General features: G+C 40.8%; 1 protein-coding gene and 1 pseudogene across 1 annotated transcript; both read right to left on the reverse strand.

The window, feature by feature from the left end:
- Nucleotides 1–12,149: 12,149 nt before the first annotated feature.
- Nucleotides 12,150–13,210, reverse strand: LOC119816535 (annotated as a pseudogene).
- Nucleotides 13,211–24,131: 10,921 nt separating this feature from the next.
- LOC119816527 (vomeronasal type-1 receptor 4-like) lies at nucleotides 24,132–24,998 on the reverse strand. Its single transcript, XM_038333272.1, has one exon. It carries the CDS (start codon nucleotides 24,996–24,998, stop codon nucleotides 24,132–24,134), a length of 867 nt encoding a protein of 288 aa, XP_038189200.1.
- Nucleotides 24,999–25,985: the final 987 nt, after the last annotated feature.

Below are 25,985 nucleotides of genomic sequence, written 5' to 3' on the forward strand. Positions count from 1 at the left end.
AGGGAGAGATGACTCATCCTCCACATTATATTGGGCAATGCTATAGGAAATTAATTTAAAAGACAGGATGGACTTATGTTTAGCTATATGGATGAGCTCTTGTCTGGGAAAAAAACCCAATAACTTGGTGTAGGTTACATCCATGTATCCTGATTTTCTAAAAAGAAGCAAACAAAAGCAAAACAGATTATTTGTCTTTGCTGCTTAACAGAAGAATAAACCTAAAATGAGCTATTTCCAGTTGTTCTAGTTCACAGCCTTAATCCTTTGTAGCAGGAATTCTCAAGATGGTTTAGTGGTTTCTCCACACCTAGCAGGAATACAAAGATTGTAGCTGATAGAAGTTTGTATAATATTATGTGATAGACTACAGAGACTAAGGATGGATACAGAAGGAAAACCTTCTGTAAATTAGGAGTTATAATATGATTGTAAAAAGAAAACACCTGCTAATATTTGAAAAGTGGAAATGTACTAAAAGTGCCAAGAACCAATCTTACAAACACTAGGGATACTGAAGGAGTCACAAGACTGGGAAACATGGTGGTTAAAACAAGAAAATTCGTTTTTCTTTTGCCTTGCTATTTTTTGAGACAGAGTCTCTCTATGTAAACCAGGTTAGCCATGAACAACAAGTACCTAGGCTCAGTCTCTCTAGTTTCGACGTGACAGGAGTGTCTCATGATCATCTCCAGGGTTTGACAGACATATATGAAAATCTTCTATATACTAGTGATTCCTAAAAGTAGAAAAAAAAAGGAAAGAAACCTTAATCAAAACCTAGCCAGAGCTCTGTCAGGATTCTCCAGTCTGAGAACTATTAACAATACCTCGGCATTTCTGTTCCATCTCTGCATCTCCAGGAACTAGTCTCCTTGGATCTTTCTGGAGCCAGGGCCAGAAGGAAAGTGGAGGTCCTGAGGATCACAGAGCGGGGCCTCTGCTCCCTGGATTAGTCAGAGAGTCTTCTGCTTTAATGAAACTCTCCATGGCACAGCTGAGGGGATTGAAGATCTTACCTCCATGTACTCACCTGGACCTCTGTGATGCAGACAGGATGTGGGGCAGCTCTGGGAAGGTGACACTTGTCAGGTCATATTTGTACTGTCAGGATTTGTGGGCTCTTGGCTGCCATCATGTATTGCAGACTTCACCTTTCATGTGGTCACAGTGTCAGGGGAAGGAAGGCCTCTGCAGAGCCCCAGTCCCTGAAGTACAGCTTCCCTCTCTCTCCACGATTACTACATCTATTTTTCTCAGCAGTTATTTCAAGATTAATTATGGTTTAATTATTTTGACAAGAAAAACAAGAGGGGAGAAAATGAACAACCAACTTAAGTTTCTGTGTACGGAGAGCCCTGCATCTTCTGACTGGTTTTCATCATTTCAAAGTGCCAAGCTGTGACCTGAGCAGGACCTATTTCTGACACATAGACCAGATGTCGTGCTTTTCTTTCCAAAATCCCTCACTGCACAGGAGAATAAATGAGGCTAAGCACTGAAGATTCTGCTCTCTGAGCAAGTCCCAAACATGGAACAGGATGATTTAAAGCCCCTTGTTCTACCTGTGCCCATTGATGTAAAGGACTTTTCTGTAAATGATTATTTCACTCTTGCCCATTAAGTACTTTAAATAATTTTATGTGGAACTTGAAATATAAAAGCTTCCCCAATACTGACTTTATTCTAAAAGTAATCTTTACTTACAAAACTTTAAGGGCACTTTTTTAACTTAGCGGTGTCCTAGGGTGGTCCTTCTGTGTATTTTTTAAGCTAGTTCCTAGGAGGCCTTTCCTATCCCAAATGCAACATAATATAAATAAAGGTGGGTTCAGGACTGAGATTTAAAAAGATGGTATCATCATTGTATTCTTGGAAGAAAGTACCACAGGGTGTCCTTGGGAGATGCGTTCAAGGCTATGGCTCTCACTCTGTGCCCTGAATTGTGGTGTCTCCGTACACATAGGTGCAACTGGCACATAACAGAAGCTAAACATCCTTCTGTGTAAACAAAATGACAGCTTTTTGCGGAAACCAGGATTTCTACCCTTCCTATTGAAAAGGGAATCCAGAAACATGGAAAGAAAGGTAGATATTACATATGTCAGGATCAATTGAAATTGAAAAATAAGAGTTGTTGGCCAAATGGGCATGATGGGAATCCAAACAACCCAGGCTGCTGCTAAGACTGTAGGTTGTTCCTCACAAACTCATAGTAAGGCCCCACTGCTGAAGACAACACCTGCTTAGCTCATTAAAATGGACAGGTGGAGTTGTTGCCTACATAGAGGCTTTACCCCTGTGTTTCAGCTTCTTTGGTGCAAGAATGTATTCTGTATGCTTTCAAAAAAGAAACATAAACACCAACCCAGCCATAAACCCAGCCCTTTATCTGCAGTGGTATCTTGCTTGCAAGAAAAGCCTAGGTAAGGGTGAAACAAAGCTTGTGGCAGTAACCAACCAATGAGTGATTTGACTTCTGGTGTCCATGAGATGAAACCCATGTTTCATCCTGCTAAGGTGCCCAGGAACCTGAGAACAGATTGCCAAGGGATCTAGAGTAAAACCAAGGACGACTAGTTTAAGAAAAGGAAGAAATGTAGTAATAAAATGACTCCTAATGATAGTCTATTGCATTCCTAGATCAGTGTCTTGTCCAGACATCATCAGAGATTTCGAGTTTTAGCTGCCACATTTTTCTGTCTACTATGTCACCCTTACCCCAGGCTCCTCCCCGATGGTGAGGCACAGGAAGTGTAAAATAGAATTGCTACTTCCTGATGTAAGATTGCTCTTAAAACCACCTTCCACTCATGGCCTCTCATTATTGGCCCTGTTGACACCATCTAGTCTAGAACCATCTAGAACCACCCAGGCCTTTCGTTCCTTTACTTCCCTATTGCATCTGTACCACTGTCTACATGTTCTCCTTGTCTGACTCTGCTCATACTCAACCTGCATTGTTCACAGTCTAATTTTCTATTAGCCCATTTCGCTTACCTTTTTCTCTAACATACCCAATGTGGCCAGCGACAGCACCAAGTGGTGACTTTTAAAATGTATGATAATCTGCCATTCTTTTAGTGAATGTTCTTCAGTGGCCTCCTAGTATTCTCATAAGCAAACTTACACATAGTGTCTATTATTAGAATTTTGCTACATAGACTTGATCCCCATCTCAGGCACCTCAGTAGGCCCACTCTGGCTCCAGGAGCCTGGAAGTTTCCTAGACAGCTGCTTGTTTTGCTCGGAAGCAGCCCCAGCAGCAGCAACAGAGCAAATCAACCCAGAGGCATGAGGGAAGGACGGCCATGCAAGCCCAAGGCAGGAAACTCTTCCCTCTGACACTTTTCTTTTAATGTGGGCAGATTCCTTCAGGGACCACCCACAAGTGGGGCGGTGCTTCCCCCATCAATCAAGAAAGTCAGAACAATTTTAAGGTGAGGCTCCTCATTCAGTGAATTGACATAGAAGCTATTCATACTAGTGGTCTTGAATCTGTATCATCAAAACATTAAGAACCGACGTGGGGTTAGTGAGGATCTTTCCCCAGTCTGTAGGCTTTTGGTTTGCTGTTTTTGTCTTATTGACCATGTCTTTTGCTTTACAGAAGCGTCTCAGTTTCAGGAGGTTCCATTTATTAATTATTGCTCTCAATGTTTGTGCTACGGGGGTTATTAAATTGAGAGCGTGGGGGTTACGGGACGGGTAAGAAGGGGAGAGGGTAAGAAAGGAAGAGAGTGAAGAAAAATGTATAGTTCAATAAAAACAATAAAAAAGAAATGAAAAAACATTAAGAACCTACTTTATCTTAATGAAGAGCAGTATTTCAGATTCCCATTGCTTGACCTATCCCTTGCATTACTCTGGAGAGTTTCAACTTTTGGATCCAGGAAGGGGTGCGGAAGCCTTACCTTCCGTCCAGGGACAGCGCTACGCTACACAGGGAATGGGCTTGCACTCCCTGTAGGAACGATTTGTGTCTTCCTATATGTTCTGGGAGGGAATGCAGGGAGCTGATGGACAGCTTTGGCGAGCAGTCCTTTATGATCCGGGATCCCTTCAAGAGCCACACTGAAGCAGCTCAGCGCAGACAGGAGCCTCTCCGGGACAACTGTAATGCAAAGTCTTGAAGACTGCTGGGCTCGGGATTTTTCTGGACCCTCTGAATTCACCTGTGTCCCAGGTCATGAGTTCTCAGTGCCACTGATGCCCTGATGCTTTGCAAAGGTGAACTACCTGGGTTCCACCAAGAAGATCCTGTCTGTATGCTCAGCACTTCAGACCCCTGTCTGAAGCTCATCATGTGTGTGCACAGCACCAGGGAACATGGAGTCTGGAATTCCATGGAGAAGGATAGGGGAGACCTAAAGAACACCGGGATGTTCAGTGTAGACCATAGTGACTGTGAGAAGGGGAAGCCCAGTGTTAATCATCTGTCAGTGAGGTATTTAGTGAGCCAGTGAGGCCCTGGCCCTGAACATAGTCTCCTGATATGGGATGTCCTTCTCTATATATGTTGCTTTTATTGGTTAAAGAGTAAAGCTGTTTTGGCATATGGCAGGGCAGATAATAGCCAGGCTGGAAGGGATATAGAGAAAGAGTAAGCAGAGTCAAGGAGATGTCATGTAGCTGCTGAAGGAGATAAACACCTTGGAACCTTATTGGTAGGTCACAGCCTTGTGGTGATATGCAGATTAATAGAAATGGGTTAATTTAAGATGGAAGGGTTAGTGAATAAGAAGCCTGAGATAATAGGCCAAGCAGAGTTGTAATTAATAGAGTTTCTGTGAGATTATTCGGGTCTGAGTGGCCGGGAAACAAATGAGCAGTCTCAGTCTACAGCCTTCTGACTCACAATGACATCGTTTGAGGGAGCCTGTTTTCCAGAGTTTCTTGTGGTGGTCCTTTAATGTCTAACCGAATTGTAATTGTCCCATTGTGTTGTCACTCGTTTTCTTAGTTTTCAACTTAGCAATGTCACACACGTGTTGATCAAATGTGCTGGCTATGACATTCGCTTGTCTCACTGTCACCTTCAATCTGCCATGCAGACTCACCGCAGATAAGGCTCATCTCATCTCCACCTCCACTTTCTTATGTGGCTCTCACGCTCTGACTTTGAGGGAAATGAAATACTCTTATCTGAGAGAACCATTACTGCCCATATTTTCCAAGAGTTAGCACAAAGCTAAAAGTCATGTGATAGTTATGGTAAAATAGGAAGATAGTATGAATCCACTTTCCACCTGCTTAAAAAATCCTGAGCTAGTCTTGAGATAGTGCAATGCCAAACTTCTTAAGAAAAGAAGATGTATTGCTATAATATCTAATCCAATATTGTGACAGATTCCAGCATTAAAGCAAATGGCAGTTTAGTGGGAAAGGTCTGTAATCACGGCATTTGAGAAGCTACAGTAGCTGAAGATCAGCCTGTGCTATTAACTGAATGCCAGGTCAGACTGTGCTATTCTGATGGCTACAGAAACTCCATTTTACGCTTGAGATCCACCTTGGTACCCACAGCTCTTTGTCTCCTACTCCAGTGCCTGGAAAATTAGTTGCAGGTAACCATGATTCAGTAACTACCACCCAAATTTATAATGATATTCCTTGTTATGGTATGACTAATTGATGGTTTTGGCTTTTGTAAGCTGCTTATGCAGATATTCAAAGAGTGATTGAGTACCTTAACCATGTAAACTTGGCAGAGCAGTCCAGTTTTTTCTTGCTTGGGTTTGTATTGAAGATCTTCTTGTGATTTTTTCCCCCATAAAAACTCTTCCCCATATTCCTCCTTGATGACATGCCTGCGATTTGGCTTTAAAGCTATCATCCTGCTAGCAACTAACCAATAAATCTTTTAATTATAATTGGATTGAGTCTATGGTTTTTTTCCTGCAGGTCACAAAATCCATAACATGAGTCAGCAAACATTACGCCCCACCTCAGAATTTATCATGGCAAAGCAGTTTACAATGCACATACGTTTAGCTCATAGAGAAGAGACATAGAATGTAATCTCCCTACTTCTCAGTGAGCATTTAAGACATTAGGATGAATGTCTCTGCTGATCAGAACATAGGGGCTGAAACCAGTATTACTATGCTTTAAAAATGTTTTAATATTTAGAGAAATAGAATCATGTGTCCCTGTGAAACTGGTGTAGAAGGAGAAAATGAAATCTACCCAGTAGAAGAAAAGGAAGCAGGTCATTAGAATGAGAACGCTCCAGGTAGCTCTGATTTCTGGAGGGGAATTGTGTGCACACCTGGAGCTGTGAAGGTAGAGGACGCGCTTGTGACGCTCATACAGACGGAGAGCCATGGACCCGCTGCTCCAGCCCACCAGACTCTGAAATACGTTTTCTGTTTTGGTTTCTGTTGAGAGTATTTTAATTACTGCTTTTATCTGCTTCAATTTAACTGGATTAAGAGATCTGCTTACATTGTCCATTTGTTTGATCTTAATTTAACCATGATAGGTTGCACGTATCAAGAATTTCTTTGATGTCTGCCAGGTTTTCCAGTTTGCTGGTGTTTCACTCTGACTGTTGTTGTACGAGGGTTTCTGTCCTGCCAGGTTCCCACAGTTGTTAAGTCTCAAAGAAATCACACAGAGGTCTACATTGGTTATAAACTGATTGGCCTAGTAGCTCCTACTTCTTATTAACTCTTATAACTTATATTAGCTCATTATTCTTGTCTATGTTAGCCATGTGGCTCAGTACCTTATTCAGCGAGTCAGTCACATCTTGCTTCTTCTGTGGCTGGGTACGACAGCGGACTGCGCTTTCCTCTTCCCAGCATTCCCATAGCCCCGCCTCTACTTCCTGCCTGGCTTCTGGCCAATCAGCATTTTATTAAAAATAAAACAAGTGACAGGATAAAAGAGCCTGTGAACAGAGGCCTGCTCAGAGCTTCAGTTTACTCTAATTATTATCTTAAAAAAAGTAAACATCTGCTTAAGCTACTCTGATGAGATTCTGTTTCACAAACTTGTTTGTTAGCAAAGTGAAAGAAAGAGACACTTTTCAATGTCTGTCTCTCACATAGACATGGCGAAATTCAACCTGATATCCAGCTTTGTGAATGAGCACAAGAGGGCTGATATTGTATAACCAAGAGTCAGAAGGTCATGAATGTTTATTATCAATGAATTGTTCGCAAAGGAGAAACTTACAATTACAGGAAAACCACATTCTGGCCATTAAAGTAAAGAAGACACAACGTTAGGAGGAGGACACTGGGCAGCTTTCAACTCAGGATTAGATTTTTGGGGAAACCTGGAGTTCTGAAGGTAGAGGATACACCAGTGTTGCTAAAGGAGACGAAATACCATGCAACCACAGTTTTCTCCCATGCCTCTCTGAAAAACTGTGTGGAGTAGGAGCCTGAGAGTGAGGAAAGTCCATTTCCCCTTCTGTCCTTCCTGTAGAAATCAGCAGTGCTGAGCCAGCTTCCTCAGCTGTGATGTGTTCATGCTCAATTCCTGATGGATGGAGGAGATGCATGATGGTGAAGGAATTGTGAATCTAAAGGAACAGGAGAGAAGACCCTGCTGTGCAGACCTCAGCCTGACCTGGAGGCTCTGGAGTTCACTATGATGGCTTGAACTTCCCATAGAACAGAGTAGCCCTGGGACACCCGGTTCATGTAAACAACTCCCTTTAGATTGTATCATCCAGAAAGCTTCTCAAATCAACAACCACTGTTATCTAAAGATATGCTTTTAAAAGAAGCATTATAATGTTGATAACATTCAGATGGATGTGAAGAAGGTAGTTTTTTTTTTAACTCCTCCGCCCGAACTGAATATACATTTCACAAGAACAGAGTTGCTCCTCATAATATCAAGTCAGAACAACTTGATAATTCCCTTGTCAAAATTCAAATCCATTTCTTAGGTCACAGACTGATAAACCTGAATCTTGAAAATACCCTTTTAAAGAAAGTATCAGTAACAATAATGTATATCTGCAAATCCCTTTCATCTCAGAGCTCCTTTCTTCTGTGTACAGGACAGTCAAGCTTGTAAGTTTGCAGTCCCCCATCCTTCTAAGAACTCTGTAATTTCATATATGGTAACGTTACAGATCATTCTGTGTTGCCACGAATGCTGTTGCAAGCGCCACTTTGCTTATACTATCTAATACATATATGACATCTACTTGTCTTAGTCCCTGTTATATTGCTGTGAAGAGACACCATGAGCAATGCAGTTCTCTTCAGAGGAAGCATCTATCTGGGGATATGTTTACAGTTTTAGAGGGATAGTCCGTTATCATCATTTGGGGGCAAGGTAGGAGCCTGGTGGAACTCATGGCACTGGAGCAGCAGTGGAGATTTATGTCCTAGTCTGCAGGCAGAGGAGAGGGGTGGGAGGGGAGAAAGAGAAAGAGATAAAGATTGGGCCAGGAGTGGGCTTTTGAAACCACCAAGCTTCTTCCCCTGCTGACATATTTCTACCACCAAGGTCACAGCTCCTAATCCTGCTCATATATTGTCCCCACCATAATGACTAACCTTTCAAATACAGGAGCCTGTGAGGGCCATTCTTATGCAAATCACCACATTTCTATTCGAGAAAGTATTCAAATTACTACATTTCTATTCCAGAGTCTTTCTCTGTCCAACCAGAAAGCTGTCCAATAATGACACAGAGACTTCTTTTAAGTATGAAAGTTTGGCCTTATCTTAGATTAGTTTCTACCTAGCTCTTACAACTAAAATTAACCCTTTTCTATTAATCTACATGCTGTTCCATGGCTCGTGGCTTTTCTCTTCCTCCTGCATGTCCTGCTTCCTCTGCATCCAGCTGGTGACTCTGCCTTTCTTCCTCTCTGATTGTCTCTGTCTCCAGAAGTCCCACCTGTACTCTTCCTGCCTAGCTGTTGGCCATTTAGCACTTTACTGAGCCAATCACAGTGGCACATCTTCACACAGTAAAGGCATATTCTGCAACACAGAACAAATACCAAAATTTTCTAGCAACACTACTTGAGCCCCATAGTGGAAAATCAAGCTGCTCGAATCCTTGTTTATCCTGCCCATGGTCAAGCTCAGGGTGGTTGAAGATAACCTATTTTTTTCCTAATTTGTGGAGTTATTTCTTATTTCATTTTCATTATCTCATTCCTCCATGTTACCATCATGCAATTCCAAATGGCAGGGGCTAAATCAATGATCCTATCTATGTCCTATGCACAGACACTTGGGGAATTTGCTGATTCGAGTTCTTTTACATCTCAGAGTCTATAGGTGTTGCCGCTTCTACTCTGTCTAAAGTTATAATTTTATATCTTTAAAAACATTGATTTGTTTTATGTCTGTATATGTGTATATGTCTAGGCACACAAACCACCCTAGCACTACACTCAAGTCAACTAAAGGGTTTCAAGGTCTCCTTGCCGTGTGAGCCCAAAGGTGAGTGCTGGCCCAAGTCTGCAGTGTAAGCAGTTCCAGGTCCTATCTGTACTTTCAGGATTCCTGTGGTTCTTTGTACAGGGAAGCACCACAAAGACTTCAGTTGTCATTGTCACCATGTCAGGAAACTGCGGTCTCCATTCTTCCTCCACAATCCTTACAGTGTTTGGCTCAGAAGTTACCCCAGTAGCTGTTATGGTTTAACTGTTCGAAGAAAGATGTGAACTGAGGAAACAAGCACCATAAACTCCGACATGTTCTGTCACTCTTTCCCAGTTTCCCCAGACCAGTCTTCCTTCACCCACATTTCCAATCTATGAACCAGCTCAGGGGCCCACTTGGACTTGGGATTCAGCATCTCAAAAGATATCAAGAGAGTTGTTTGGAGGTAGTGGAGAGAATGTACGAACCAGAGGAGTTTTGTGGTGGTTCTGTTTCATTCAAGCATGCCATGGCCATTGGCCACCATGAAGTAGAGTTACTGTATGTCCCACAGAAAACCCTTGCCTACAACCTCGGTAATGATAAACACTGAAGAGCAGGGAGGTAGCTTGCCTTATGGTGCTGTTAATAGGCAATTAAAGTCTCATGAGGGCTAGAAGGTGGGGCCTGTTTCCACATCTTCTCTTCCTCCTGACAGAGCCGCATATTATCTGGAGGAGCACATAGGAAGTGAACGTTTGATTGGGAGTTGGAATATTTCCTTGTACAGTTTTTTGGGGGCTGTCATCCATGTTGGAGCCAGACTTTCCAGATATACTTTGTGTCTTCCCTGTGCCTGCCTATAAATAATGAAGTACCCAGGTGATCCAGGTAAACTGCTTTACTCGACTCTACCTGAATAAGGCCAATTGTTTGCATACTTTTTGCCTTATCTGGGGTGAAGACATTCTTTTTATTGTCTCCCTAGTGAAAGCTGCATGAGAGGGAGAATGTGAAGGTGAAGGCTGACAAGCTCCGAGTAGCCACAGCTTTATTTTCCTGATAATACTCATCATGTTAGAGTAGAACTGCGGTGAACCCCAAACCCAGACTATTACAGCATCTTAATCGGACGTGGCACATCTGAAAAATAGTTGTGGATATGATAACTGAAAAGAAAAATTGTACAATTGTTAGATGGAGGCAGAGTTGTCTGTCCAGACAGCCAATAAGCTCTAGCTTGTCAGCTGCTCCCCAAATAACCACACAGAGACTTACTATTAATTATAAATGCTTGACCAATATCTCAGGTTCTTACTAGCTAACTCTCACGTTTTGAATTAACCCATATTTCTTGTCTACGCTCTGCCACCTGGCTCAGTACCTATACTCAGTAGGCAAGTTCATCTTCTGCTTCCTCTGCATCTCCTTGAGACTCCTGAGACACTTTCCCTTCTTCTTTGAACTCTCTTTTTGTTTGCCAGTTCTGCCTAACCTCTACCAGTTCAGCTATTGGCTAGACAGCTTCTTTATTAAACTAATCACAGTGATATATATACACAGTGTAAAGGAATATTGCACATTAAAGGTAGATTTATGCCTTAATTTTTAAAAACTTAAGTGTCACATCTCACATCCTTCATTTAAATAAATGTAGAATCAGACTCTCTGCAGCTCTTTGGTGACAAGCAGTTGGATAGTGTTGTGCAGAGCACCTGGTATTAACCAAGGGCAGCTGCTAACAAGCCTCCGTCTCTTTTCTTTTTTCTTTATTTATTTTTTAAAGGAGAACCCTTTACTGAAAACTTGAAACACTCTTCACATCACAACTTCATCAAAGCTCTTACGTAGCCTGCACAGAAAACTGAGCTTTTCGGTATAGAGGGTCAGACACCTTCCATGTACATTTATTTATGTATTTTGAAAAAGGCAAATTCACATTTTATTACTCAGCATAGAAGCTATGGACAGATAAAAAATGAAATTTAACTGGGTATTCATTAACCTGTTCATCCTTTATGTACAGTGTTTATTCCTGCAGAGAATGTTCACGAATATAAGACCAGTGAGAAGTTTCAGGGCATTTAAGTTCTGTGACTGAGCATTGGTCATCTAGTGACTGACTGCACAGGGCATTCAGCCTTTCACAGTTCAATTCTGAAAATCTTTTCTGTGGATGGAATCTTACAGACACTTTGAAGATTACCAAAATAGCCTTATAGTACTAAAATTTAGCAAAAACAGTGTCAGGTACCAGACATAGAATTTCTTGAACTAACAGAATTAAATCACTATGAATTTTGATAAAATTTACAAAATGCAACTTTATGCTTCCAGTCATGGTAGTAATAAATCAATTTTACAAATCCCAATTAAAACCATTTTCTCAGTGCTTGAGAGATGGTTCACTTAAAAGTACTACCTGGTTTTGCTGAGGATCCTGGTTCAGTTCCCAGCAACCATACTTTGGTTCCGAATCATAAGCCTTACTCCAGTCAGTAACAGGGCATTTGATAGAATCTTCCAGCATCTAGAGGCACCACGCACACGCAAGATATACAAAAATAATACAGGACTATTCATACACAAGGAATGAATACAAATATGAAAAAGTTTAAAGAATAAAGTCATTTCAAAGTGAGGCAATAAAGAGAATGAGGTTTCTAGTTTGCTAGGTAGCCCCTTCTCTCTGCTTAAGACTTGAGGCTCTAGGAAGATAGTCTGAAAATAAAGACAAGTTTATGCTACTTTGTGATATTTTGACTTATGCCCAATATTGTAGAACTGAAAGTTGGTCCACATTCATTGCACAGAAAAATGGGAGAAACAGTTTCTTGAATTCTCCCACTGAGCATGCCAGCACTCAGCCAGAAGTCTGTCCCTGTGAATCAACACAATGGGGCTAAAAGTTGCATAACCAAGGGTTATAAGTTCTTGAATATTTACCATCAAGGAATTGTTCACTAAAGAGAGACTTAAAAGTAGAGAAAAAGCACAGTCAGCCCAATAGAAGAAAACAAAACAGAGCATCAGAAGGAGGACACTCTGAGCAGCTCTCAGCTCAGGGGGAGTTCTGTAGAGAAGCTTGGAGTTCTGGAGGTAGAGGACATGCTGGTGGTGCTTGTGGAGAAGAAGTACCATGTAGCCACTGGCCCCTCCCATGGCTCCCTGAAACACAGCATCTCTCAGGACCATGAGAGGGAGAACAATCCACTTTATTTTCTGACTTTCTAGCATAAAATGACAATAGCTGTAACCATTCTTAAACTGTGATTTATTCAGGCTTGTACTTGTGATGGACTAGATTAGGTTCACACTTATTAAAGCATTGAGTATCCAAAAGAATGGAAAGAATGGGAGGATGTGCCATGCAGACTTCGGTCTGAGCCTCCTCCACCCAGATGCTCCTGGACTGATGATGATGGCCTGGACCACAGTGAGGAGACCGCTGGTGCAGATGGAGACCCCACGGGCCACCCTTGTCAGGTAAACGAGGATCTTACATCCTATGTCATCTAGGAAATTTCTCAAACCAAAAGCTGCCATTGTCTTTGGCAATCCTTTTGCAAGAAGGATTATGATGTTTGCAAAGGCCAAGTGGATGAGAATAATATGTATGGGTTTCTTCTCAGTGCCTCCCCACCAGCTGCACATATAATTCACAGAAACAGAAATATTCCCCAGCGTACCAACCGTAGTCGTTAAGAGAAAAATTGTCTCCTTAATAAAATTCAAAACCATTTCTTCCCTCTTAGGTAGAAAACTTTGTGTCCAGGATGCAAAGACTTTTTCAAGAAAGTATCAGTAATGCTACACGTGGATCTGAAAAACACATTTTGCACCATATTAGTTTCTAGTGTGCAAGATGCAGCAATGGACATATATAATGTTGCAGATTAAATCCCTGACATGCCTCCTTTTTCCCCCATTGTGGACTCTGGGATTTTCTGTGTGCTCTAACAGGTTAGTTTTGTAATTGCTATTCAAAATCTAAACTTTTAAAGGAGATTTTTTTTAGTTCTATACTAGGAAAAATGGCTTGTTCAGATTGTCTGTCTGTCTGATTGCATGCATGTATTATCCTAGTTAACTCTCAGCATAGCTGAATTGAACTCAAAGTTCTCCATCCAAAAGTTCTTTCTGCTTCTCATTCTATTTCATTTTTCCCACCCAACTCCTAAAGTCTAAGGTTCATGCTGACCCTGTCTGCCTTCCCCACATCACACAGACACTGGAAAACGCTGCTGGGTCAGCACCTGTTACATCTCTCAGATCTGCTAACTTTACCCTCCACACTGCCCCCTCCTTGGTCTGATATTCCTTCCTTTTCTGCATCTCAAGTAATATAATAATTTCTAGACTTTCCTTTGGCTTCGAAGCTTTATAACTTCTATTTTATTTCTATATTAATATTTTAAATGTTACTATGTTTACCATTCTGTGACTTCACTCCATATACATGTTACTGGTTATTTTTTAAAGTAATCCTCAATGCCATGTCAAATTGTAAAATTTTTCCAGATAGGACCTGAGAGTTAAAGCTGAGTCATAAAAAGATATGCTGAAAAATTCAAGGATCCACCTGGTAGCAGCTAGGGAGTCTCTAGAACAACACTGTAGTGCTTCCTAAGAGGGCGTAGCAGAGAATTGTGACACCAGTGGATGAGTTCAGGACATTTGTGACTCCAGTGAGTGACCTCAGGGCATCTCAGGGAGCAGGAAGCAGCTCTGCACCAGGGGAGAAGATGATGGAAGAAGGGGGATTAATGAGGTGTTAGGTGCAGCCGTGAGATGAGAGCAGTTAATGACTTATGACTCCTCAGCATTGGCTGTGTACCGTACAGTGGCTTAGGCATATTGGGATGAGTAGGAATTCTCCCATCAAAGAAGCCATGTAGCCTTTTCCTCTGTGGGGCCGTGCGAGCAGCAGTTAGGTCAGCTTGCTTTGAAATGTGCTTCTACTCTTGTTTTTTTTCCAACCTGTTTATTAGGCAGGCTGCTTTATTCTACATCAGTCTGAGCCGATTCCAGAACTTTAGCTCTTGGCAGGATGCTATTCTTCATGTCTGGAAGTTCCATTTACATTTCTCGGGGATTTGTGATAACTATTGGCACCTTTTCTAGAAGAAGAGGAATCTGCATGTTTCATGAGTTTGTGGGTTCTGAGTACTTGGAATGCCTCTGTTCACACTGCTCTTCTTCCTGTGAAATTCACAGGATTGTTTTAAATGTCTGTCTTCATGATGTCACCTGTGCCCTGCATAAACTGAGCTGTTTAAGTTTCTGTTGCTTCATTGTACCGGCAGGCACTGGGGGCAGCCACGCCCCTGAACGCAGGGATTGGGCCAGCTGCCCCAACACTTCATGACTTTAGAAATGTCAGTTATTGTTGTTCAACTGCTCCTCTGACAGAGGGGTAATTGTTGCCTGAATTATCAGCACTTCCTAGAAATCACAATAGCAACTCAAATATCTGCACATAATGAAATATGCTTTAGGCATTAATACCAAGCACATAATCATGCATCAACATATTTGGAATGAAAATTAAGTGTTTAGTAAGAGGTTGAAATATGTAAAAATCCCTTCAATAATTCAACTTAAATACTGATGGAAAATATTAACACTTTCCTATTCATTTAATGTTTGGTTTTCTGATAATTCCTATTTTTCTGGTCTTCAAAATTTCAGTCATATTTCAGAACAGATTCTGATCTTCTAATAAGGATTCCTTCTACTGGAATGCACTGTTAGAGGGGGGAGAGATGACTCATCTTCCAAATTATATTAAGTAATACTATAGGAAATTAATTTAAAAGATGGGATAGACTTGTTTTTAGCTATATGGATAATCCCATGTCTGGGAATAAACCCCAATAACCTGATAGATTACATCCTATCAGGTTTTCTAAAAACAAGCAAACAAAAGCAAAGCAGATTATTTGTCTTTACTACTTAGCACTGAAATAAAACTAAAATGAACTATCTCAGGATGCTCTAGTTCACAGCCTTGCTCCATCATAGCAGGAATTCTCAAGACGGTAATGATAAGTCTTTCACTTAGTGGTTTAAGTTTCTCCACATACACCAGGCATACAAAGACTATAGTTGGCATATATAAAAAACTGCAGAGACTAAAGGTGGATACAGAAGGAAAACCTTCAAATTAGGAGTTATGATGTCACTGTAAAAGAAATATGTGCCAATACTTGAAAAGTGGAAATGCACCAAAAATGGAAAGAACCAACGTCACAAGAACTAGTGATACTGTAGGAGTCACAAGGCAGGCAAACATGGTGACTAAAACAAGAAAATTTGTTTGCTTTTCTTTTGTCTTGCTATTTTTGAGACATGTATGTAAACCAGGGTAGCCCTGAGCAGCAAAAACCTTGCCTCAGTCTCTCTAGTGCTGACATTACACAAGTGTGTCATTATTATCTCCAGAGTTTGACAGACATCTGAAAATCTTCTATATACTAGTGATTTCTTTAAGAAAAACAAAAAAACAAGGTAGAAACCTTAATCAAAGGCCCACCCAGAGCTCTGTCTTGATTCTCCAGCCTGAGGATGGAGAGCGAGGCCTCGGCATTTCTGTTCCATCTCTGCATCTCCAGGAACTAGTCTCCTTTAATCTTTCTGGAGCCAGGGACAGAAGGAAAGCAGAGGTCCTGAGAATCACAGAGCCTGGAACTTGCTCCCTGGGTTAGTCAGAGAGTTTTCTGCTTTAATGAAATTCTCCATAGCACAGCCGATGGGATGGAAGATCTTACCTCCATGTACTCACCTGGACCGCTGTGGTGCTGACAGGATCTGGAGCAGCTCTGGGAAGGTGACACTTATCAGGTCATTTTATACTTCAGGATTTGTGGACTCTTGGCTTCTACCAGGTATTGCAGACTTCAAGTTTCATGTTGTCACAGTGTCAGGGGGAAGGAAGGCCTCTGCAGAGCCCGGGTCCCTGAAGTACAGCTTCCCTCTTTCCATAATCACTACATCTGTTTTGCTCAGAACTTATTTCAAACTTAATGAGGGATTAATTGTTTTGAGAGGAAGGATGTGAGGTCAGAAAATGAACTAAGTTTCTGTGCACAGAGCTCTCCTGATTCTTTCATTTCCATCACATTAAATGTCATATGGGACCTGAATAGAGAGACACTGGGCATATCAACCATTCCAGGACCTCACATTCAGGAGTAGTTGAGCAACACATAATTAGACTCCACAGTTTTTCCTTTCGTTTTATTTTGTGTGTGTGTGTGTGTGCATGTGTATTTGTACTCTTATTTGGTTATAGTTTGTTGGTTATTTTCTCTTTTGGATGTGTACTTTTTAATTTTGTTTTTTTCTGTTTTGGGGAGTTTTGTTCTTGTATTGAGTTTTTGTTTTTTTGAGAAAGAGTTTGAAGTTTGGTGGGTAAAGAGGAGGAGAGGATCTGGAGGTACTTGGAGGAGGGGAAGAATATGTTACAAATGTATTTGGATTTAAATTTGTTTTTAATGTTAAAAATATAGTAATAATAAAAGAAATTTTAAAATAATATCTCTGGTCCAACAAGGAATACTTCCCTCTGTTGTCTGTTTTTATTGTTTTTGGGAAACCTCTAACTTTGTTGTCTTTGAAATATAAAGGAAAATAAAACAATTTAAAGCTTATACTTCTCTGACTAGTTAATTTAATAAAAGACAATAAAATCTCAAAAAGCAAGTCCCTCATGCAGCTTCCATACAGAAATTTCATAGAGAAAATTGACCACCGCAGACAGAGGACATGCTGGGGTCACTGGTCACCTCCATTTTGTACTGCCAGCTTACAATATTCTATTGTAACAGGGTAGCAACTTAGATTAATAAATCCTGGCTGGAGAGATTGCTCAGTAAAGTGCTTAGCTTCCAACTGTGAGAGCCACCTCATTTAAATGCCTTGTGGGTGGCAGCTTGCCTGTAATTCCAGCCTCAGAAGCCAGGGGCAGGCTCTCCCTAGAGGAAGCTGGGCAGTGAGAGTAGCCATTTTGATGAGCCCTGTGTTTGACTAAAAGATCTTGACTCAGTGAAGTGGACGATGGAGGATGCTTGCTGACACCAACCTCAGTTTCCTGCATGCAGATGAGCACACATTTGCATGTGTACGGCCTCAACATGCACCTGTGCCCATCCAGTCCCAAAGATGTATACTCTGTGAACATGGGAAGTGCAATGAATAAATAAACAAATACCATCCTTTCTTTAAGGAAACTAGAAAACAACATGTGAAAATAGCTGGCTTTATTTATGGTTTTTTTAACCAGAAAAACTCTCCCTTTCTCTCCTCTTTCTCTGTAGCAATGTTAGGAAAATAGGAGAAAAAAGGAGAATTCTGGAAAGAGTAAGACAGAGATGCATCCACCACCCAGAAGCAGAGGAAGCAAAATGAGAATGCCTTACTAAGAAAAGGAAAAAATCCACATGGTACCTTAAGTACAATACTGAATAGATATAAAGAGAGTGGACAACCATGTCTTGTTCCTGATTTCAGTGGGATCACTTTGAATTTCTCTGCATCTAGTTTGATGTTGGCTGTTGGCTTGCTCTGTTCATTGCCTTTATTATGTTTAGGTATGCTTCTTGTATCCCTCCTCTTCCCAAGACCTTCATCATGAAGGGGGTATTGCATTTTGTCAAAGGCTTTTTTAACATCTAATGAGATGATCATGTGTTTTTTTTTCTTTGTTTGTTTATATGGCAGATTACATTGACAGATTTTAGTATGTTGAACCATCCCTGCATCTCTGGAATGAAGCCTGCTTGGTCATGTTGGATGATTTTTCTGATGTGTTCTTGGATTTGGTTTGTCAGTATTTTATTGAGTATTTTTGCAACAATGTTCATGAGTGAAACTGGTCTATAATTTTCTGTCTTAGCTGTATCTTTGTGTGGATTGGATATCAGGAAAATTGTAGCCTTGTAAAAAGAGTTTGGCAATGTTCCTTCTTTTTCTATTGTGTGTAATAGTGTGAGGAGTATTGGTATTAGTTCTTCTTTGAAATTCTGGTAGAATTTTGTGCTGAAACCATCTGGTCCTGGGCTTTTAATGATTGGGAGACTTTGGATGACTATTTCTTTAATTATAGGTTATAGGTCTATTTAGTTTGCTTATCTGGTCTTGATTTAACTTTGGTAGGTGATACTTACCCAGATAATTGTCCATTTCCTTTAAGTTTCCCAATTTTGTGGAGTATATATTTTTGAAGTATGACCTGATGATTCTTTGTATTTTCTCCATGTCTATTGTTATGTCGTCCTTTTCATTTCTGATATTGTTATTTTGGATATTCTCTCTGCCTTTTGGTTAGCTTGAATAAATGTTTGTCTATTTTGTTGATTTTCTCAAAGAACGAACTCTTCATTTCATTGATTATTTGCATTGTTTTCTTTGTTTCTATTTTGTTGATATCAGCTCTCAATTTGATTATTTCCTGCCATCTAGTCCTCCTGGGTGTATTTGCTCCTTTTTGCTCTAGAGTTTTCAGGTGTTCTGTTAGCTCACTAGTGTGGGATTTTTCCAGCTTCTTTATTTAGGCATTTAGTGCTGTGAACTTAACACTGCTCTCATTGTGTCCCAAACATTAGGGTATGTTGTGTGGTCATTTTCATCTTTTTTTATTAAAAATTTCCACCTCCTTCCCTCCTCTCATTTCTTCCCCTCTCCCCACTCCCCATCCTGCTCCCTCTCCAGTCAAAAGAGCAGTCAGGGTTCCCTGCCCTGTGGGAAGTCCAAGGTCCTCCCCCTCCATCCAGGTCTAGGAAGGTGAGCATCCAAACAGACTAAGCTCCCACAAAGCCAGTACATGCAGTAGGATCAAAACCCAGAGTCATTGTCCTTGGCTTCTCAGTCAGCCCTCATTGTCCACCACATTCAGAGAGTCCAGTTTGATCACATGCTCCATCAGTCCCAGTCCAGCTGGCCTTGGTGAGCTCCCATTAGATCAGCCCCACTGTCTCAGTGCGCGGTCCTGACTTCCTTGCTCATGTTCTCCCTCCTTCTGCTCCTTATTTGGACCTTGGGAGCTCAGTCTAGTGCTTCAATGTGGGTCTCTGTCTCTATCTCCATCCATCACCAGATGAAGGTTCTATGGTGATATGCAAGATATTCATCAGTGTGGCTATAGGATAGGGCCAATTCAGGCTCGCTCTCCTCAGCTACCCGATGAACAAGCTGGGGACATCTCCTTGGACACCTGGGAACTGCTCGAGAGCCAAGTCTCTTGCCAACCCTAAAATGGCTCCCTTAATTAAGATATCTACTTCCCTGCTCCCATATCCACCCTTCCTCCATCCCAACCATGCCATTTCCCCAAGCTCTCCCCATTGATGTAGGAGTGTGATATAGGTGTGTCTTCTATCTATCTGATGATTTCATTGGTTAATTAATAAAGAAACTGCTTGGCCTGATAGGTTAGAACATAGGTGGGTGGAGTAGACAGAACAGAATGCTGGGAAGAAGGAAGTGAGGCAGATGGCTCAAGCAGTCTCCATGCCTCTCCTCTCTCTGAGACAGATGCATTGAAGCTCTGACCCAAGATGGACGTAGGCTAGAATCTTCCCCAGTAAGCCACCACCTTGTGGTGCTATACACATTAATAGAAATAATTTAATCAAGATGTGAGAATTAGCCAGTAAGAGGCTAAAGCTAATGGGCCAAGCAGTGTTTAAATGAATACAGTTTCCGTGTAATTATTTCGGGTGTAAAGCTAGCCAGTGGCCGGGAGCTGGGCTGCAGGTAAAGCTAGCTGTCCAGGAGCCGGGTGGTGGAATGCAGTCCACTGCTCCTTCTACACCCATCCTCTCCTTCTCCCTTCTCTCTCCCCCTGTCTCCTTACCCCCATCCCACCCCACCCCCAATCTCCAAATTTTTGCCTGTCAATCTTGTCTACTTCCAAAATCTAGGAGGATAACCATATGTTTTTCTTTGGACTCACTTTCTTATTTACCTTCTCTAGGAGCTCGAATTATAGGCTCAATGTCCTTTATTTATGGCTAGAACCCACTTATGAGTGAGTACATACCATATTCATCTTTTTGTTTCTGGGTTACCTCACTCAGAATAATGTTTTCTATTTCCATTTGTTTGCATGCAAAATTCAAGATGTCACTGAGTAGTACTCTAATGCATATATATTCCACACTTTCTTTATCCATTCTTCCACTGAGGGGCATCTAGGTTGTTTCCAGGTTCTGGCTATTACAAATAATGCAGCTATGAACATAGTTGAACAAATGCTTTGTAGTATGATAGGACATCTCTTGGGTATATTCCCAGGAGTGGTATTGCTGGATCCTAGGGTAAGTTGATCCCGAATTTCCTGAGAAACCGTGTATGGTCATTTTCATTGAATTTTAGGAAGTCTTTAATTTCTTCCTTTATTTCTTCCTTGACTATTGGTGATACAGGTGAGCATTGTTTAATTTCCATGTGTTTGGGGGCCTTCTAAAATTAGTATCGCTGTTGAATTTTAATTTTAAGCCATGATGATCCAGTAAGATACACGGGGTTATTGCAATTTTTTGTATCTGTTGAGGTTTGTTTTGTTTCTGAATATGTGGTCAATTTTTTAGAAGGTTCCAGGAGGTGCTGAGAAGAAGGTATAATCTTTTATGTTTGGATGGAATATTCTATAAATATCTGTTAAGTCCATTTGAGTCATAACATCTGTTAGTTCCCTTATTTCTCTGTTAATACTTTTGTCTGACTGACCTGTCAGTGTTGAGAGTGGAGTGTTGAAGTTTCCCACAATTAGTGGGTGGGGATTAATGTATGATTTAAGCTTTAGACATTTTTATATGTATGAGGGTGCCCTTGTATTTGGGGCATAGATGTTCAGTAATGAGAGTTCTTCTCTGAATTTTTCCTGTGACAAATATGAAATTTCCTTTTCTGTCTCTTTTCATTGATTTAAGTGGAAATCTGTTTCTTAATGGTGAACACTGTCTCCATCATTCAGGTTAAACACAATTCCCTCCACTCTTTCTCCATGTTCTCACATCACTTCCTTTTGAGTCAAATGACATGAAAGTGTCTGTTAGCCTCAGCTTTCATGTCAGTTTCTGGAAAAACAGCTGTAATAGAAGAGGGTGAGACTCAGAGAAGTAGTAGATGTTCCCTACAAACAAGTCACACTACATGAGAAATATGAGATGGAGCTGGAGGGATGGTTAGGAGACCTGCTCTTCTAGCAGAGGACCCAGGTTCCTTACCCAGCACTCACATCTAGGATTCATGACTTCCTGGAGCTCCAGCTCCCTGTGATCAGTGTCCTCTTCAGTGTGTGTGGGACCTGTACACATGTGACACTCACTCACACAGACACATGCGTAAAATAAATCTTTATAGTGGAAGAACAAAGTATTTAATAATCTGTAGCACAATACAGTACACATCACTTACTTCAATGTTTTGTATATACAGTGCAACCAAGCAAAATATAAAAATGTATACATCATTATAAAGTAGAGCCACATTGCACCCAAAATATAACAGATGTTTAGCCACATATGACAGAGCAATTTTTACAAATAAGGCATAAAACTACCTCTAGTGATGCTATAATTTCATGATCAATGATTAAATCAATTATTATTTTTCAGAATGCATCTATCAGATTGTTAGAACCATTTCTATATCTTATTGTGTAAATGTAATTTAGGAAATCAAGCAGTGAATCCTTCACTTAAATGGATGTAGAATCAGATCCTTTTGCAGCTCTTTGATGACAAACAGCTGGATAATGTGGACAGCAACCAGGCATTAAACAAGGGCAGCTGCAAACAAGTCTCAGTCTGTTTCAATCACACTGCATATTAATCTTGCAAATTGGCAAATCTACATTTTAAATCAACATAGAAACTATAGATGAATAAAATGAAACTTTACATGTATTTATTACCCAGTTTACCCCATATGGACAATCTTCATTCCTGCAGAGGACCTTCATAAATATAAGACTACATAAACATTTCAGTGCATTTACATTCTGTCACTGGTGCATTGAGATTCCAGGAAGTGGTCATAATTCATATCATTTTTCACAATTCTGTAAAATATTTTCTACAGATGGAAACATGCAGACACTTTGAAGAATCTCAAAACTATATCATAGGTAAACTAACATTTATCAAGCACATCATCAGGTACAAGATATGGATTTCTTTGGATAACATGATTAAATCACTATGAAATTGACAAAATTTGCCAAATTTGATATTGAAATGCCACTCTTTATTCTGTTAGTATATTTTATTACCATTGGGTAGAAAAGAAGCTGCTTTGTTCAATGGCAGGGCAGAATAGAGCTAGGCAGGAAAACTAAACTGAAGGAAGGGAGAAAGAAGGGAGAGTCAGGCAGTTGCCATGTACTTGCTGGAGGAGAATGACACCAGAACCGTACTAGAAGGCCACACCCTCGTGGTGATTAATAGAAATGGATTAATTTAAGATGTAAGAGTTAGCTAGAAATCCAGCTGAGCCATCAGGGAAACAGTGTTGCAATTAGTATAGTTTCTGTGTCATTATTCTGGTATGAACAGCCAGAAAACCAATGCACGATGTCCTTTTACACAAATTCATCTGTGTGGTTCCTGTACTGGTGATAGGAAAATCAGTTTACAAAATATAAATAAGACCATTCTCTTTGTGCTAAAGACATGGCTCAGTAGTTGAGAGTACTAGCTTGTCTTTCAGAGGACCCAGGTTCAATTCCTAGCAACCACACTTTTGTGTATAACAAAGCTTCTAACTGCAGTCAGTCACAGGACATTTGACAATCTCTTCACTCTTTACAGACACCAGGCATGGATGTGCTACAAGAACATAATGCTGGTAAATTATCGATACACAATACAAATATAGGAATTTTAAAAGAATCTCTTCCAAAAAGAGGAAAGGTGGAGAATGAGGTTTTAATTATCACTGTATTTACAAAGATATCTTTCTCAGGTCAAGGCTGAGTCACCAGGAACACTGCCTAAGAATAAACATATACTTAAGCTGATTTGTGAGAATTTTGTATTACCCACTGTAGTGAGGAGCTGCGGGCAGGCCTGATTTTTGTCCCGCCCAGCTCCCGGCCACCGGCTAACTTATGCCCCGAAATAGCAACACACAAATTGTATTCTTTTAAATACTGCCTGGCCCATTAGGTTAAGCCTCTTACTCACATCTTGACTAACCTATATCTAATAATGTATGTAACACCATGAGCGGTGTCTTACCGGGAAATATTCAGCACATCTGGCCTGGGGGCTGGCTTCATGGCATCTGTCTCACTGAGGAGAGGCACGGCATCTGACCCACATGGCTAGCTTTACATGTGAAATATCAACACACAAATTGTATTCTTTTAAACACTGCCTGGCCCATTATTTTCAGCCTCTTTACTCACATCTTCACTAACCTATATCTAATAATGTATGTAACACCATGAGCGGTGTCTTACCGGGAAATATTCAGCACATCTGGCCTGGTGGCTGGCTTCATGGCATCTGTCTCACTGAGGAGAGGCACGGCAGTCTGCCTAACTTAGGAGAGGCGTGGCATCTGACTGAGCCATCTACCTCACTTCCTTCTTCCTGTTCTGTCTACTCCACCCACCTAAGGGCTGGCCAAGGCAGTTTCTTTATTAAACCAGAAGACCCTTCCACATCAACCCACAATATTACAGAACTAAGAGCTCTTTCACAATCATCTAATAGAAAAATAGAAGAGATACTTTCTCAATTTTTCCCATTGGGCATGCCAACAATCAGGCAGAAGTCATTCCCTGTGAATCAACACAACAGGGCTAAAAGTTGCATAACCAAGGGCCAGAAATTTTTTAATATTTACCATCAAGGAATCATCCACTAAAGAGAGACTTAAAAATAGAGAAAAAGCACAGTCAGCCCAATAGAAGAAAACAAAACAGAGCATCAGAAGGAGGACACTCTGAGCAGCTCTCAGCTCAGGGGGAGTTCTGTAGAGAAGCTTGGAGTTCTGAAGGTAGAGGACATGCTGGTGGTGCTTGTGGAGAAGAAGTACCATGTAGCCACTGGCCCCTCCCATGGCTCCCTGAAACACAGCATCTCTCAGGACCATGAGAGGGAGAACAATCTGTTTTGTTTTTTTACTTTCTTGCATAAAATAGCAATAATTGTTTTCACTCTTAAACTCTGATATATTCAGGCTTGTACTTGTGGCGGAATGGATTAGGTTCATACCTATTAAAGCATTGAGTATCCAAAAGAATGAAAAGAACAGAAGGATGTGCCATGCAGACTTTGGTCTGAGCCTCCTCCACCCAGAAGTTCTGGGACTGATGATGATGGCCTGGACCACAGTGAGGAGACCGCTGGTGCAGATGGAGACCCCACGGGCCACCCTTGACAGGTAAACGAGGATCTTACATCCTATGTCATCTAGGAAGTTTCTCAAACCAAAATCTGCCATTGTCTTTGGCAATCCTTTTGTAAGAAGCATTATGATGTTTGTGAAAGCCAAGTGGATGAGTATAAGGTGTATGGGTTTCTTCTCAGGCCCTCCCCACCAACTGAACATATAATTCACAGAAATATAAATGTTTCCCAGCATACCAAACATATTCATGAAAAGGAAAACTATTTGCTTAATAAATTTTATGAGCATTTCTTCCTTTCTGGGTAGAAAATCTTGTATTCAGGATACAAAGAGTTTTTTTTCCATAAAGTATCAGCAATGCTAGACATTTGTCTGAAAAACATTTCACAAAATAGCATTTTCTGGTGAACAAGAGTCAGTGATGGACACATGTGATGATGTAGACTGGGGCCCTGAGCTCCTCCTCTTCCCTGTGGACCCTGAGTTATGTGTGTACTCTGACAGGGGAGCTTGGGAACTGGAATAAAACCGTAAAGTTTTAAAGGACATATGTTTGAGCTCTATACTAGCAAAATTGACTTGTTAAAATGTGAATTTTTTATGTGTGTCTCTGTGTGTATGGGTCTGTCTGTCCACATGCTGGGATTAACATCGATAACTCTCATCTTAACTGAAACAAACTGTAAATTTCCTCAAACAAAATTCTTCTCTCTCTCTCTCTCTCTCTCTCTCTCTTTCTCTCTCTCTCTCTCTCTCTGTGTGTGTGTGTGTGTATTTCATTGTATTTTCCCACTGAATTTCAAAGACAAAGGCTTTGTTTCTATTTCCCTATTAATTAGTATAACAATATCGAGATTTGCACTTGACTTCAAAGCCTTATGACTTCAATTTCTACATCCTAACATTTTTAAAGTTTTTATGTTGATCACTCTGTGATTTCACTCCATATAAGTATATCTAGTTTTTTAAAGTCATTCTTAATGTCAAGTTCAATTGCACAACCTTTTCACATAGAGCCCTACAGATAAAGTTGAATCATCAAAATATAACTTGAAAATGTTCATGTAACTGCCAGGCTGCAGCTAGGGATGGTGTCTAGCAGAATTTTGTGTTGCTCTCTAGAATAGAGGGTAGCAGAGATTTCTGATCCTAGCAGATGACTTCTGGCCATCTGTAACCCCAGTGAGTTACCTCAGGACACATAAGGAAACATAAAACATCTCTGGACCAGGGGATGCTGATGAGGTAAAGCTAAGAACAGGATTAATGGGGTGT

Source organism: Arvicola amphibius, chromosome 6, assembly GCF_903992535.2.
Source record: "Arvicola amphibius chromosome 6, mArvAmp1.2, whole genome shotgun sequence".
Classification (NCBI taxonomy): domain Eukaryota; kingdom Metazoa; phylum Chordata; class Mammalia; order Rodentia; family Cricetidae; genus Arvicola; species Arvicola amphibius.

Coding starts and splice junctions, on each gene's coding strand:
- LOC119816527 (XM_038333272.1), bottom strand. CDS start 24,998: ATGCTCATAAAATTTATTAAGCAAATAGTTTTCCTTTTCATGAATATG.